The sequence below is a fragment of the Rhinolophus ferrumequinum genome, chromosome 9 (assembly GCF_004115265.2).
Source record: "Rhinolophus ferrumequinum isolate MPI-CBG mRhiFer1 chromosome 9, mRhiFer1_v1.p, whole genome shotgun sequence".
NCBI lineage: Eukaryota > Metazoa > Chordata > Mammalia > Chiroptera > Rhinolophidae > Rhinolophus > Rhinolophus ferrumequinum.
Genome location: NC_046292.1, coordinates 70,133,180 through 70,148,850, shown reverse-complemented (window position 1 = coordinate 70,148,850; position 15,671 = coordinate 70,133,180). Strand labels below are relative to the sequence as shown.

At 38.8% G+C, this 15,671-nt stretch overlaps 2 protein-coding genes and 3 non-coding genes across 7 annotated transcripts in view; 1 reads left to right on the top strand and 4 right to left on the bottom strand.

The window, feature by feature from the left end:
* The window catches only part of DIPK1A (divergent protein kinase domain 1A), a 90,565-nt gene extending 85,397 nt beyond the window's left edge, over nt 1–5,168 (top strand). For both annotated transcript variants that reach the window (XM_033114157.1, XM_033114158.1), the window contains exons 4-5: nt 3,161–3,337; nt 4,239–5,168. In XM_033114157.1, the coding sequence (XP_032970048.1) occupies nt 3,161–3,337; nt 4,239–5,051 (990 nt within the window). In that variant the 3' untranslated portion in view covers nt 5,052–5,168. The remainder of the gene's footprint in view (nt 1–3,160; nt 3,338–4,238) is intronic.
* A 1,710-nt stretch (nt 5,169–6,878) lies between these two features.
* RPL5 (ribosomal protein L5) lies at nt 6,879–15,469 on the bottom strand. Of its 2 annotated transcripts, none has more exons than XM_033114159.1 (8): nt 15,350–15,469; nt 14,092–14,161; nt 13,891–14,006; nt 12,595–12,729; nt 11,112–11,314; nt 9,846–10,023; nt 7,492–7,580; nt 6,879–7,041 (listed from the first exon to the last, which is right to left on the bottom strand). In XM_033114159.1, the coding sequence occupies exons 1-8, from the start codon at nt 15,350–15,352 to the stop codon at nt 6,942–6,944; spliced, it is 894 nt and encodes a 297-aa protein (XP_032970050.1). In that variant the 5' UTR covers nt 15,353–15,469; the 3' UTR covers nt 6,879–6,941. The 2 variants fall into 2 exon arrangements, with proteins under 2 accessions (XP_032970050.1, XP_032970051.1); XM_033114160.1 differs by having other exon boundaries at nt 7,492–7,577.
* LOC117027851 (small nucleolar RNA SNORA66) lies at nt 7,277–7,409 on the bottom strand. Its single transcript, XR_004423981.1, has one exon. It is a non-coding gene; the product is annotated as a small nucleolar RNA SNORA66 (small nucleolar RNA).
* LOC117027852 (small nucleolar RNA SNORA66) lies at nt 9,211–9,345 on the bottom strand. The gene has a single exon (XR_004423982.1). It is a non-coding gene; the product is annotated as a small nucleolar RNA SNORA66 (small nucleolar RNA).
* Nucleotides 10,096–10,193, bottom strand: LOC117027850 (small nucleolar RNA SNORD21). The gene has a single exon (XR_004423980.1). It is a non-coding gene; the product is annotated as a small nucleolar RNA SNORD21 (small nucleolar RNA).
* Nucleotides 15,470–15,671: the final 202 nt, after the last annotated feature.

Sequence of the window (15,671 nt, the reverse complement as noted above, 5' to 3'; positions counted from 1 at the left end):
AAATTCGAGACCAGAAAGTATTATGTGACCATCATTGATGCCCCAGAACAGAGATTTTATTAAAAAACAAGATTACAGGCACATCTCAGGCTAACTGTGCTGTCCTGATTGTTGCTGCTGATGTTGGTGAATGTGAAGCAGGTATCCCGTGAGCTTGCCCTTCTGGCTTCTTACACACTGAGTGTGAAACAACTAATTGTTGGTTTTAACAAAATCAGTTTCCACTGAGCCCCCCCTACAGCCAGAAGAGAAATGAGGAAATCATTAAGGAAATCAGCACCTGCATTAAGAAAATTGGCTACAACCCTGACACAGTAGAATTTGTGCCAACTTCTGGTTGGAATGGTGACAACATGCTGGAGCCAAGTACTAACATGGCTTGGTTCAAAGGATGGAAAGTCACCCATAAAGATGGCAGTGCCAGTGGAACCACACTGCTTGAAGTTCTGGATTGCTTCTGCCACCAACTTGTCCAACTGACAAGCCTTTGCATCTACCTCTCCAGGATGTCTGCAAAATTGGTGGTATCGGTAGTCCCTGTGGGCCGAGTGGAAACTGGTGTTCTCCAACCCGGCATGGTGGTCACCTTGGCTCCAGTCAATGTCACAACTGAAGTAAAGTCTGTGGAAATGCACCATGAAGCTTTGAGTGAAACTCTTCCTGGGGACAGTGTGGGCTTCAGCGTCAAGAATGTGTCTGTCAAAGATGTTCGTCGCGGCAATGTGGCTGCTGACAGTAAAAATGACCCACTAATGGAGGCAGCTGGCTTCATGGCTCAGGTGATTATCCTGAACCATCCACGCCAGATACTCACCTGTGATCGATTGTCACACAGCTCACATTTCTTGCAAATTTGCTGAGCTGAAGAAGATTGATTGTTGTTCTGATAAAAAGAGGGAAGATGGCCCAAAGTTTTTGAAATCTGGTGATGCTGCCATCGTTGACATGGTTCCTGACAAGTCCTTGTGTGTTGAGAGCTTCTCTGACTATCCTCCTCTGGGCTGTTTTGCTATTTGTGACATGAGACAGACAGTTGCTGGGTGTGTCATCAAAGCAGTGGACAAGAAGGCAGCTGGAGCTGGCAACGTACCAAGACTGTCCAGAAAGCTCAGAAGGATGTCATCCCCAATATCTGCCACCCCAGTCTTAGTGGTGAAGGAACAGTCTCAGAACTGTTTGTCTCAATTGGCCATTTAAGTTTACTAATAAAAGACTGGTTAATGATTACAATGCATCGTAAAACCTTCACAAGGAAAGGAGAATGTTTTGTGGACCATCTGTGTTTGTGTGTGTATGTGGCCATTTTTAAGTTACTAGTTTTAAAAATTAGTACTGTTTATTGGAAACAACTTGACCAAAAATCTGTCACAGAATTTTGCAACCAAGGAAAACAAAGTTTAATGAGAAACCTGTGTTCTTTTGGTCATCACTGTAAATTCCTCTGGTACTACTTAGGTACAAGACAAAAAAGAGTTGCCCATATCCTATTTCTGCTGAAACTTTAGAATTTGATAATTCTGGGTTAACTTTTTTCTGGGTGGGAACTTTGAGTTTTTCACCTTGTCTTAAGGGGAGGAATCATCTCTACATTGCAAAAGCTGTGGGAGGGGTCTGTTGGTGCAACGCTTCAAAGGTTAGGACAGATAAGCAAAGACTAACTTTGTTGATGTGTAAGCTACTTTACAAAGGCCAAATTCTATAATATTAAAGTTCACGTGTTGCATATAAAATTTTGTGTAGTTACATCAATATTAAGTAAATTTGTTGGTATGTAAAATTTTAGTTTTCCAGTTATTGGAATGTAAATTCTCACATTTACAAATACTGAGGTAGTTCAAAGAAACTAAAATGAGTCTTAAATAGCATTGAGCACTGTCTTGCTACAGTTAATTGTATCCAGATTCCAGGATAAATAAATGATACTGGAAGTTGAAAAGAAAAAAGGCAACCTACAGGATTACAGAAAATATTTGCTAATCATATATATGATAAAGGATTAATATCCATAATATATAGAGAACTAAAAACACAACAACAAGAAAAACAAACAACTGGATTAAAAAATGGGCAAAGGACTTGGATAGATGTTTCTCCAAAAAAGATCTGCAAATGGACAGTAAGTACATGAAAAGATGCTCAACATCACTGATCATGAGGGAAATGCAAATTAAAACCACAGTGAGATACCACCTCACACCCATGAGGATGACTATTGTAAAAAAAACAACTATTATAATAAGTGTGGTGAACAGATAATAGAAGAAATAAGGATGAAGAGAAATTGGAACCCTTGTGCATTATTGGTGGATTCCGTAAAATGGTACAGACACTACAGAAAACAGTATGGCAGTTCCTAAAACAAAAACAAAAACAACAAAAAGCATGATCTTATGATCCAGCAATTCCACTTCCGGATATATATCTAAAGAATTGAAAACAGGGTCTTGAAGAGAGATTTGTGTATCCATGTTCATGTCAACAGTATTCGCAATGGCTAAAACATGGAAGCAGCTCAAGTGTGCATTGGCAGATGAATGGAAATGCAAAATGTGATCTATCTATAATGGAATGTTATTCAACTTTAAAAGGGAATTCTGACACATGCCACAATATAGATGAACCTTGAGGATATAATGCTAAATGAAATAATCCAGTTACAAAAATTCTGTATGATTCCACTTATATGAGATACTTAGAGTGAGCAGTCAAAGTCATAAAGATAGAAAGTAGAATGGTGATGCCAGGGGCTGGGAGCAAAGGGGTAACGGAGTTATTGTTTAGTAGGTATAGAGTTTCAGTTTTCCAAGATGAAGAGAGTTCTGAAAGATGGTGATGGTAGCACAACTTCATTAATGCAATACCGCTGAACTGTACACTAAAAATGGTTAATATAGTAAATTTTATGTATTTGATTTACCACAATAATGGATAAAATAGACAATCAGTCAAAAATATATATTTAGGAATACATTAATTTTATAATTTAAAAAATTAAGGAAAAAAGCTTTGGAGTAATGATTTCAAATTTGCAATTCGAAAAGAAAGTCACAGTCAATCTCAATGTTTTGTTGGTTGTTTGTGTTTTGATAGAGGACACTAAAAAGATAGCGATAGTTTTCTGTTCAGCCTAAATCATAACTTGCTATTCTTTTTCACATAGATGTATTTAGGGATTTGGGATAATCTACCAGGGGTTGTGAAATGTCAAATGGAACAAACGCTTCATCTTGATTTTGGAACTGAATTGGAACCAAGAAAAGAAATAGTGCTATTTGATAAACCAACTAGGGGAACTACTGTACAGAAATTCAAAGAAATGGTCTACAGTCTCTTTAAAGTAAGTATACCCATTAACATGTTGCTAGTGTGAAGCAGTACACTCTTCTGGAAGAATTGACAGGACCTCTTCCTAAACCACAAAAAATGTTGCTGTTTTGTCCTGTATCAGGGACTCTATCCTGAGGAAATAATTCAAAGAAAAGTAAAAATGTGTAGACATTGTCAGTTAAAAATGTCCAGATAGAGAGGGGAGTTCATTAAATAGATGGGCTGCTCCATAGTTTGACAATGTAACTGATACACAATTTTTTAAAAGGTGAAATAAAATTAGTACACCCAGATTACAAATTATTTTTGTAATTTAACAGAATATTCAAGATTAAATAGAAATATTAAAATGAAAATAATTACACTTTTTGAAAGAATCTTTCTCATTTTTGTTGCTCTTCTATTTTCACTCATAATCTTTCTTTTCTTTGGACAGTTTATATTTTCAAACTCTTATCCCAGAGAAACTTCACAGGAAAATACTTTTTAACCTTCATTCTTGGAACAATACAACTTGAACAAAGTAACTGTTAATGTGATAACTACAAAATAGAAAATAATTTTCAGTTGACCCTTCTTATAACTTTGGATATGAGCACATTACACTGCAATTTTGCAAGTTAATGAATAAGACAAAGAATAATTTGTGTCTTGGTTAACTGTATTCATCTGGAGTGTAAGGGGCTTACAGACTTAGGGTGGCCATTTCTTAATAAGCCAATATACTTGCCATCACGTAAAACAATTCTGACTCACTTAGCAAATATCATAAATATTTGGAGATGTATTCAAGTTCCTTATGGGGATTCAGTAGCAAGATTATTACTAAGCATGCTAATAAAGGAAGTTAGTATGTTACATGAGATATTTGCATTCCTTCTGTATAATTAGCTAAATTCTTATCTTTACAGGCAAAATTGGGTGACCAAGGAAACCTCTCTGAACTGGTTAATCTCATCTTGACGGTGGCTGATGGAGACAAAGATGGTCAGGTTTCCTTGGGAGAAGCAAAGTCAGCATGGGCACTTCTTCAATTAAATGAATTTCTTCTCATGGTGATACTTCAAGATAAAGAACATACACCCAAATTAATGGGATTCTGTGGTGATCTTTATGTAATGGAAAGTGTTGAATATACCTCTCTTTATGGAATAAGCCTTCCATGGGTCATTGAACTTTTTATTCCATCTGGGTTCAGAAGAAGCATGGATCAGTTGTTCACACCATCGTGGCCCAGAAAGGCTAAAATAGCCATAGGACTTCTAGAATTTGTGGAAGATGTTTTCCACGGCCCCTATGGAAACTTCCTCATGTGTGATACTAGTGCCAAAAACCTAGGTTATAATGATAAGTATGATTTGAAAATGGTGGACATGAGAAAAATTGTGCCAGAGACAAACCTGAAAGAACTTATAAAGGATCGTCACTGTGAGTCTGATTTGGACTGTGTCTATGGCACAGATTGTCGAACTAGCTGTGACCAGAGTACAATGAAATGTACTGCAGAAGTGATACAACCAAATTTGGCAAAAGCCTGTCAGTTACTCAAAGACTACCTACTTCGTGGTGCTCCAAGTGAAATTCGTGAAGAATTAGAAAAGCAACTTTATTCTTGTATTGCTCTCAAAGTCACAGCAAATCAAATGGAAATGGAACATTCTTTGATACTAAATAACCTAAAAACATTACTGTGGAAGAAAATTTCCTACACAAATGACTCATAGTTCGTTTGGACATTGTGACCGTTGTAGAAAACTTACCACTGAAAAAGAAAAAATTTGGCTTCTGATTCATATCCCTGCCAATTACACAAAACTCCTTTCCCCAGATCCTAAGAGGCCATCATCGTAAAATATGTATCGATTGCTGAAGTAATGGCAGGAGATTCATAGGATTAACATGTCCAAGATTTCATTCCTGCTCTTCTAGAAGCCCTGGTACATTTCTCAGTACATTCACTGTGTAACTATTTTGACTGACTTAAAATAATGCTGTGAAAAGCCTCATTCCATAAACATCAACAGTGAGAGTATTTTGTAGATTGGTTAGCCAGAATACCATTGCTGGAATCATTGTTTGCATTGAAGCTGCTGTTTAAGAGAAAATTTATACATTAATTTACTAATGTCTTAGCATGGTAAAGTTTGCACATTAACAGAAGTTGACTGCAAAGCAGGTAAATTAAAATCACTTCTTTATAAACAGATATTGGTTAATAGTATGGTTTGTTGTGCTATAAATTCATTTTAATTCATTTAAGACATCAAATGTTACATGGCTTCAGAATGTCGAATGGCTCTTACTAAGCCTTTTAAAAGTAGTGTTCTATTTGGTAACATGTACCTGCCAATTTTAGAGGCTGAAAATGGATGAGCATCCAAATGGTCATCTTACCATGTTTCCCTAAAAGGAAGTCCCAGTTAAGAGCGTCAGCCAGACAGACGCATTTAGTTATGACAATGCTCCAGATGACATGACTAAATTTGAATAAATGTAGATTGTTGTACATGAAAAAAATAACACATCCCCTGAAAATACGCCCTAATGCGTCTTTTGGAGCAAAAATGTAAGATCCGGTCTTAATTTTGGGGGAAAAACGGTATAAGACCCAGTCTTTTTCGGGGAAACACAGTAGTATCACCTAGCCAACTGAGTCTTTTAAAACTGACATCTTAAGACCATAGATCCAATCCAGACTCACATCTTTTATTTTTAATTGGGGAACAGTGTTTTTTTTCCAGGACCCATCAGCCTCAAGTCATCCGTTTGTTGTTTTTTCAATCTAGTTGTGGAGGGTGCAGCTCACTGACCCATGTAGGAATCAACCGGGCGACCTTGGTGTTATGAGCACTGCGCTCTAACCAACTGAGCCAACCGGCCGCCCTCCACATACCTTGAATTTGAGTTATGGGCAAGTGGGACATTAAGAGCAGTACTCTGAAATCTTAAAATTTGGTGATAATTTTCCATTTTCAAACAGTATTTCCTGTTGGCCAAAGGGCTATTTGAGGCATGTAAATTTATCCAGTATTTTCACATGTAAATTTGATATGCAAGGGTTATCTGCTCCTGAGCTCTCGTTTATTCAGATCTCGCACATACCTTTCAGTATCTCCATAAAATTAAACATGTTTTAGAATAAAGACCCAGTATTTCCTGCTCAAAGATTTCACCTGGTTAAAGTGAGTATCTTAGCTATATGACCTTCGCTGGACAACTTTCTTACAAAATTAAAAGCCATGGATTAGCACCAGTTTTGTTTCCTTTAAAATAACATACTTTGAAGGTAACTTCTCCCCATTAATCATCTGGATACAATAAATGAATGAAAGAAGTGTTTCCTAGAAGAAGGATGGTCTGTTGCTAGACTGTTAGGAGAGCTGCACATCATACAATTTGAGGGATAACTCCTGTTAGGGAGAACAGAAGCCCAATGAGTCAATATGCAAGAAATCTTTTGCTGGAAAAAGCTATACTTGTTTCCTGAAGAAAAATGCAGTTAATTTCAAGCTATTTCCTACAGATTAATTAACAAGAGCATAACACAGAAATAGTTGCTTAATAACTTTATTTATGTCTATATGAAAAATCTTCATAGAAAACTGTTTGGTTTATTAGCTCTCAGCAGCCCGTTCCTGAGCTCTGAGGAAACTTGCCTTCTTCTGTGCTACCCGATCTTTCTTCTGGGCAAGTGACATTTTGGGACGGTTCCACCTACAAAACAAAGTAAGAAAAAAATTTTTTTTAAAAAAAAACCATAGCTAGCGAGGATAGACACTTTATAATAAGATGAGGTCAAGTAATCCAAGTTCCAATACATGTACTTATTATGATTTTAAGCTAACATTGCCAAACCCCAAATTTCTGTGATACTGTTCTATTACCCCACAGGTGCCCAAATCAAATAGACATGTTAATACAATGCTTATAATCATTAAGTATTAGCAGTAACTGTAGTAGGATAGAATGGGCCACCTCAGTGGCTTCTGAGGCTAATACATTTCTATCACCACAATTACTTTAGCAAACCTGGTTCCCCTCACTTCTGCAACTCCATGCAGAGTTAGTGATCGAGTTTGCACAACCTTAAGAATCTGACTAAGATGACACAAGGCAGGGAACCCCTCCCAACCTCTATCTCTTGAAAAGACATAAGATGCATACCTCTTCTTTTTAACTTCTTTCTTAGGCTTCTTCTCATAAACCGGATTCTCCCGTATACCAGCATGAGCTTTCTTATACATCTCCTCCATCTGAAACAAAGCAAAGCAAACAGTACTTGGTTTCATTTCACATGCCCTAAACAATACATCATACTGTAATGTACCACTTGCTCTACTTTGTCCTAAGCCAGATCCTCAAAAGGTACTAAACTAGGTTAGTGTTGGTACCTACTTAAATTGCTACATTTCTTTTCCTAAGAAATTCCCAATTTTTACCATAGGCAACATGAGTTGACATTATTCACAAAACTCAATCTTCCTCAAGAAAAATTTTCATACATTTCTGAGGACTTTGTGAATAATCTTTAAGTCATTCAAGTTTAGAGCAAATTTACGCAGAAACACATTTTATACTCATTTAAAATACTGACCTAAATCCTTTCAAGTAAGGACACACACCAAAACAGTTTTTAAGATGTTAATATGAAGACTGTATGGGGGCCAAGAAGCAATTGCCAAATGAATTTGCCCTCCCACATTCCCCACATTTACATTTTCCACTGGTGTCTGATAGGTTCTTTCAAGGCTATCCACAGTATTGCATCCCAGGGACCTCTTATATCATCTACTACTACTGCTGCAAATCACTAGTATCAACCAGAAAGAGGTCCAAATTTCCCTAGAATACCCTGAAAGGCTATCCAATTAGGTATCTTCTCATGAGAATTGTGTTCTAAAACTCATCAAAAAACTATGTTGCAACTCTGAATTGTTTCAATTACCACCCCTGAGTAGTCTACCCTTAAACACATGTTTGAACTGCCCAGATCCACTTACAGATTTTTTTCCCCAATAAATATACAGTTGGCCCTCCCTAACCCTCCCCTCCCCCCTGGTTTCGCATCTGTGAATTGAAAACAGTACTTGCAATCTACAGAGGGACCTAGAACCAATCTTCCGTGGATTCCAAGGGACAACTGTAGCTAGTTCTGGGGGAGTCAAAAGTTGTATGTGGATTTTCAACTGCTGGAGGGGGGGCGGGGTTTAGCACCCCTCACCCCCAGGCTGTCCAAGGGTCAACTGTAAATGACCTGATCCTGTGCAAGATCAAGTCTTGAAGAGCAGGTGTAAAATGCCTGAGCGTTCAATCAAAATCTAGTAAAAATTACAGCCCCCGAAAGAATGAGTTAGGTAATCCAGGTCTCTCAAATTATTCAAGGTGGAGAACATATAATTACTACATGCATTTGTGTAAAGCTTAGCAAAGGAAGACAATGCAAAATTTTTCACTGCATTTGAAACTACTTAAATCCCTTTGAAAAGTTGAATTTCTCTACCAACTTTTAGCACTCTATTATTACCAGCTCTCCATCGTAATTTAACAAATCCATTTGATGACTTCAAAAATTAACATGCATCTACATTACTAATGACACTACCCTTTTCCTCGCTCAAGACTCCATCTGCTTATCCAGCCCTAGACTATACTAAGCGTAAATAACAAAGGAATCCTTTTCCAATTAAAAGTATTTTAAAATTAATTTTCATAGCCAAAGCAGTATCAAAATAGAAACTATGCACTAACAAAAAAAATAATACCCCAATTAATATATAACCCATCCATCTATATATAATTGTATATTTGTTATAATTGTATAACAGTGTGATTTGTGTTCTACGCTTTCACTACAATTTCAAAAGTAATACTATCCTCTTCAGTTACTCCAATGTGTTGAGAGCGAGCCCCGGAGACTCAACTTTGGGGGTGATAAATTTTCCAACATTAGCTCATTTTTGCAAACATGGTTCCCTTTACTTCTTCAGCATCATGCAGAACCAGTGATAGAAGCTGTACATCTCCCCTTCTGTGGGCATGCCTGAGACATTCAGGAAGTCCAGAACATAGCAGTTATTTGCTATGAAGAAAGAACCTCTTCCCTATGGCCTCAAAATGAGTGAAGTTTAGTAACTAACACCTCCTATCAGACAGGGTAGATGATAACTATGACCACAGGAATGAAATCTATAACTACACAACAGTCAAATGCATAAAACCCACCAAACGCTTTAGATTTGGATGCTTGAAATCTGATATCCTTCAGCATCCTAAGAACATGTTGATAAGTCTAGATCATTATACTGCCTTATCCTTTAACATCCCAATTTCATGTCATTTCATTTTAAAAGCCAAGGACAGCTTATTTACAGCTTATTTGAATCTGTGAACACACCCACATTCAACTTTTAACTGTTAACCCGAGTTAAAACTATAAAACATACCCACCAAAAACAAGTAGTAAACTGAGTTCTATAGGTATAAATACCAATACAGGCATTTTTAGTTAAAATTTTTACCATGTCTGGAGTTACGTTGTTCTTTATATATTGAGAGAACTGTTTCTTATAAGCGTCCTCATCTTCTTCCATTAGATAACGCATATAATCTGCAACGTTCTGGCCCATGATGTGTTTCCGGTGTACTTCTGCATTGAATTCCTTGCTTTCTGAATCATAACCAGGGAATCGTTTGGTACTAAAATAAAGTTTTTCATACTTTAGTATATATTGATTGAAATCAGTTCACTAGCAGGAATTCATTTCAGTAGCTGCCATCAGTCCCGTCTTGAAACAATTAATTGCATCACATGCAACCAAAGGACCAACTACTGACTGCTCAGTTAGTGGGATGTATCATCATTCAGCAGCTAATCTCTGAATTCCACGACAGAAAATCACTTCACAAGCACTTTTAAAAACCATTAAATGAAGCAAGGCTTTTCACTACTATAAAGTTAGTTCTCGTTATCATAGAAAAAGGGATTGAAAACTGCTCCCCCCAAATCCTAGAACTCCACTGGTGCCTCAGGATACACGGGTGTGTTTCATTCAAGATCAAGGTGCCTTTCAACAGAACTACAGATCCTCAACCCACCCTCACATTATAAGAATAAGTTCCAGCCAGATTAAATTTTATTTCTATATATAAATATATTAAAAATACGTATGTAAAGTTAAATCAGCAACCACTAAAATATGCCTAAGAAGCTAATAACTCACTTTAAGATAGCTCTACTCAACAATAACAAAAATCATTAATTCAAACGACCACCCAAATTAAAACAACCTACTTAGCTTCTAAGAATGAACGGCCTACAATCTTATTTCCAGTTGAAAGTATAGAAATCTGTCAGATGCCTTTCTCTCAAACTTTTTTTTCCTGGAGTCCATTTTTCCATAACTCAGTAAAACAATTTTCTTTCTGAATGAAAAAAATGCATTGGAGGGGAAGAAGGAGTAGTGGCTGAAACCAAATTGCTTGTTTCTAGCCAAAACTAAGTCACACACACAAGATACAGCAGTTTCAAGCCCGGCGTTCCTACTTATTGGCTTCAAAACCTGGGACAAACCATTTTTTACCTCTCAACCCGTGTCTTCACTTATAAAATGCATTACCAGTTCCCTCTGGCCCTGCCAGGTTCCTTTTGCATAGCAGCTAGCATACGGCAGGCACATAACGATAGCTATTATTACTTTAATTGATTCAGTAATCCCCACAGACCAAACAGTTAGAAACAGTGAAGTACTGGAGTCCAGGCAACGAGCCCTTGAATACTGTATTACCTGTGAGGGATAGATAAGCCTCCGTCCACAGCTCCCTTCAGGGCCCCAAAAACTTTATTTCCAGTAGTAGTTCTGGCAAGCCCTGCATCCAAATAGCAGGTGAAGGCACCAGGTTGACCATCAATGCTTTCCACATTGTATTCATCTCCAGTCACCTCCACTTGACCTTCATAGATCTTGTCCATGCCAAACCTATTGAGAAGCTATTAACAAAGAAGCCAGACTAAATACTTGTCTGAATATATGCAAACAACAGTATCACAAGTCACAACTTTAATGACCTGACAAAACACTTTCCTTCCAATTCACTTATACCTTTATCCCAATCTATTTTAAAATACCAATTTTTAAATGCTACAAAAAGAAATTTCATTCCATTTCACCAACTGTAACAACTTTAATAGCTTTTTAATCTGCTACACGTCCATACTTGATTTATGCAACAATTGGGGATCTCCACATATTTTCAGTCATATTTGGCTAGAATTCAACAACTAAATATTAAATATTATCACATGCAGTTCTGAGTAGGATCCTGAGCTGAAGAGATCTTTTGTGGCTCTATTCTCCAACTATACTATTAACACGGGCCATTCTTCTGCTAGTACAATATCACCTAGCTATGGTTTCACAAGCAGTGCCTTTGTACCAAGCTGCTCTCATACATAATGACCTTGTTCCCCACCCCCACTCAAACTGGGTCCCCAACAATGATGCATGCTTAAAAATCCCACTGCAAAACCAGGTCAGTAATTGAGAAAAGAGTAAGGCAAAAGCACATTTTCATCTTTTCTACATGACAGGAAATGCTGCCACCCAGAGGGCAGAGATGATTAAAACAAAAAACCCCCACCAATGCCTGCCCTTCCCCCAAAATTTAAGATACTGCTTCTCAAAATGGAATTGGCCTATAAATCACTTGGACACCCTATTAAAATATAGAGATTCTGAGTATCTGGAGTAGCACCTGCATTTTAATGTTTGCTTGTAGATCAAGAGATCTACACTTTTCAATAGAAGGTAGCCACTTCAGTAGAAGGTGTCCAACAAGGTAGCCACTAACTAGCCACAAGTGGCTATTCAAATTTAAAAATTCGGTTCACCAGTAGCACTAGACATATTTCAAGTGCTCACAGCCACCTATGTCTACTGGCTACCATATTAGCATAGATTACAGATATCCACCAGTTGCAGAAACTTCTATTGGCCTAGATATACCCAACAAACCAGCAGATAGCAGAAAAACTGCTTCCCCAATTAGAAAATGCACTGCCATCTCAATCACAACCTTGTATGTATAAAACCACAACCTTCTATTTATAAAATCATCTTTCCTAGTGATTCCTAAAGAGTGCCACAGGCACTCGCTTGATTCTACAGCGGAGGGTAACTTATCCAGCTGTCAACATCTATCTTGCAGGTAACACCAAACTATGAGCTAAGCTAATTCCAAACACATCAATTACCATAATCCTGTACATACCCTGCGGGCCAGCAGCAGGCCAGTACAATATGCTGCAGCATAATTTGTCAGGCCAACCTTCACACCGTACTTGGGGAGTTCATGAGCATAAGCTGCACAAACTATCATATCTCCTTCTATACGGGCATAAGCAATCTATAATAAGAGAAACATCAGGTTAGTAATCTGCTTTCACTGTTTATTTGTCCTAAGTGCCTTCTTGTACAAAGGATTTGGAAAAAAAATAAAGACATAGATCTGTATCAATTAAAATTTGTCTTTGTTAAACCCACTCACCTCCAACTAGTTTATGGCTTGGTAAACTATAGCAGGTAACTTTGTGTCTGTAAATGTTTGATGACAGAGTAAGGCTAAAATTACCACATAGACATTGAATATTAAAATGCCTTTGGAATAAATTATACTGTAGCTCCTTACTTCTAAACACTGAAGACTCTTAGCTGGAGTAGCTGCTGAACTAAAGAGGTACTTTGAAAAGTCAAACGAATCCCCAATTATTTCAAACATCTTTTAAATTAAGCATATCTAAGTCCAATGTTTCCGACACCCAGTGTTCAGTTATCTGAACTCTGGGTATGGAAGAAGGCAATGCCTTCACAACCAACAAATGGTACGCCTGCCTCTTGCAAAGGCCCAACAAATCTCAAGTATAAAAATTTTCCCTACTTGTAAAAAAAAGCCTAGCAAATTGTGTTCTAGGAGAAAACTGCCACTTTTTGAAGGTTTTTATGTGGGAGACCCTCATACATAATTAAAACCCATTTCAACAATAAGCAGGAATAAGAACAATTCTGAGTCTAATTTAATCTTCACAAAACTACCAACCTCTTCAAAGAGCAGTGGGTATGTGGCATGTAAGACCATACTGCAAGTCAGGACTTAGTCAATGGCAAATTCTATTATTCTACTAGAATTGGAATGGGTAGGAACCTTCTACTTGCTCTCAAACGTATCCTTCCACCCCACCCACACCCACAAAATAGCACAGTACCATAAATTTCTCTAATCCTCTTCCCCCCCAATTAGAAAATGAATGGGATTAAACTGGGTCAAGACTGCTAAATATAGCTGATCTTCAGGTTTTTTTTAAAGTACCAACTTCCCAGGCTCCAATTTAAGACCCACAAAAAGGAAAAGAGCTACTCACTTACTCAATGGATGTTTCTGAGTGCCAGCCACTACAGTTGACGGACCTTCTAATCCATACATGTTTTGTTTCCCAAGTACTTCTCCAGCAAGGTGAGTTAAAGGGAGGTGGGGTTTACCATCACTGCTCGAGGCTAGAATGCAACTTACCTGGCAAATGATATCTCTGTTGGTTACCCGTACAATCATCCTATATTTGGGTGTGTTGTACTTATTTTTATCCTGGATTACCAAGCGTTTCCGGGCATAGTAATCAGTTTTACCCTCTGAAAGAAGAGAAAATAACTTAAAAGTCTACTCCACTACAAAGCAGATTCTTTTAATACTGTGAATATGAAAACCTGACCATACCACGGCGTCTTCTAAATTTCACTTGGTATCTCTTGAAGTAGGCCTTATTCTTGACGACTTTAACAAATCCCTTTAAGAAAAAAGAATGTTTATTGAAACTTGGATAAATGTTTTTGCTGATGATACTTCTGACATTTGAGCTGTAACAAATAACATTTAAACTTCAAAAGTGAATCTATAGACAGCTGTCACTTTTGTAGAATCCAGTGTTTCTCAAACCATCTGGAGTCAAGGGATCACTTTTTCTCTTACTTTCCTGTCAATGCTGGTAACAGAGTAAAAACGAATCACTGGGGAAAAATGGAAATGAACTAACATACGAAACACAGGCCAATGTCTTATATTTTCCAAAATTGTCATTGTTTTAAAATTTTTGAATGCTTCCTCTCAACTCCTGTAGCTCACAGACCAACACCAATCCTTGTGCCAAACTTTTGCAAAGCCCTGCTCCAGACAGCACTAAATCTTGCCAAACGTCCATCTGTTCTGAATACTGTCCCATTTCGAAAAACTAACCTCCTATTTCCCTAACTTTCCACGGACGGACGTTTTTAAAAAACCTAAATTACTTGCCACAAACCTGAACTGGCCAAAATCATTTTCAGCAATTACTCCTGATTAAAACAGCACTGTCCCCCACCAACGCAGCAACACCCCACCCCAAGAATCATTTAAAACCGATGCCAGCGACAGTCTATAAAGAGGCAGGAGGCGCATACCAAAAACTAAATGAGCTTCGTTTCCGGGCCCAGAGACGCCACGGCCTCCAAGCTCTACTGACGGTTTTGGCTTAAAAGAGACTTCTTCAGACCAACAACACAAGCCTTTCTTAAACCCCCGCCGACCCCAACGCTCTTCCGGAAGACCCACGGAGCAGCCAGGGATGGAGCTGGGTCCGAGAAGCTGCAGCCCGTCTCCACTCAGGCATCCCCTAGCTAGCATGAGACCAATGCAATCTCGCCTGCCCGGGCCCCCTCGAACGGGCCGGCACTATCCCCGCAGCCTGTCTACTAAACTCAGCCTCCTCCTCAACCCGCCGCCCCAACTCCTGCTTTTCTTCAATCGCCTTCCTCTCAAGCTTGCGCGCCGGGCGGCAGCCATTAAGACCACGCTAGGAGCCGCAGTCCGACCAGGGCAGAGCCGGCAATCTAATGCCATCCGCCTCCTGCGCCATGCGAGACCGACCCTAGGCTGGCATTAGAACAAAGAGAGGGAACCCCCGTCCATCTGTAGCCTCGAGATCGGGATACCCACTCACCATCCTGGTGAACAGAGCACCGCGTCCGCGGCTCACCAGAGACCTGCAGGCCCAGCTCGGCTCCGGGGGAGAAAAGACCGTAGCCTATGCGCAGGCGCGGTATGTAGCGCCGGCGATCACGCGAGCGACGTGTGAGAGAGATCCGCCGGCCGGCTGGCGTCAGGCATGCCGCCCCCTGCTGATAGGAGGACCCATGCCGCATTTCTCCTTGCCCGGAACAAATCCTTAATGATCCGACAGGTGTGGACCTTGAGCAATAGCAGGGGGCATTACATATAGGAGGCTTTCACTTTCCTATGTTAGGAAGTTTTTTCATAACGTA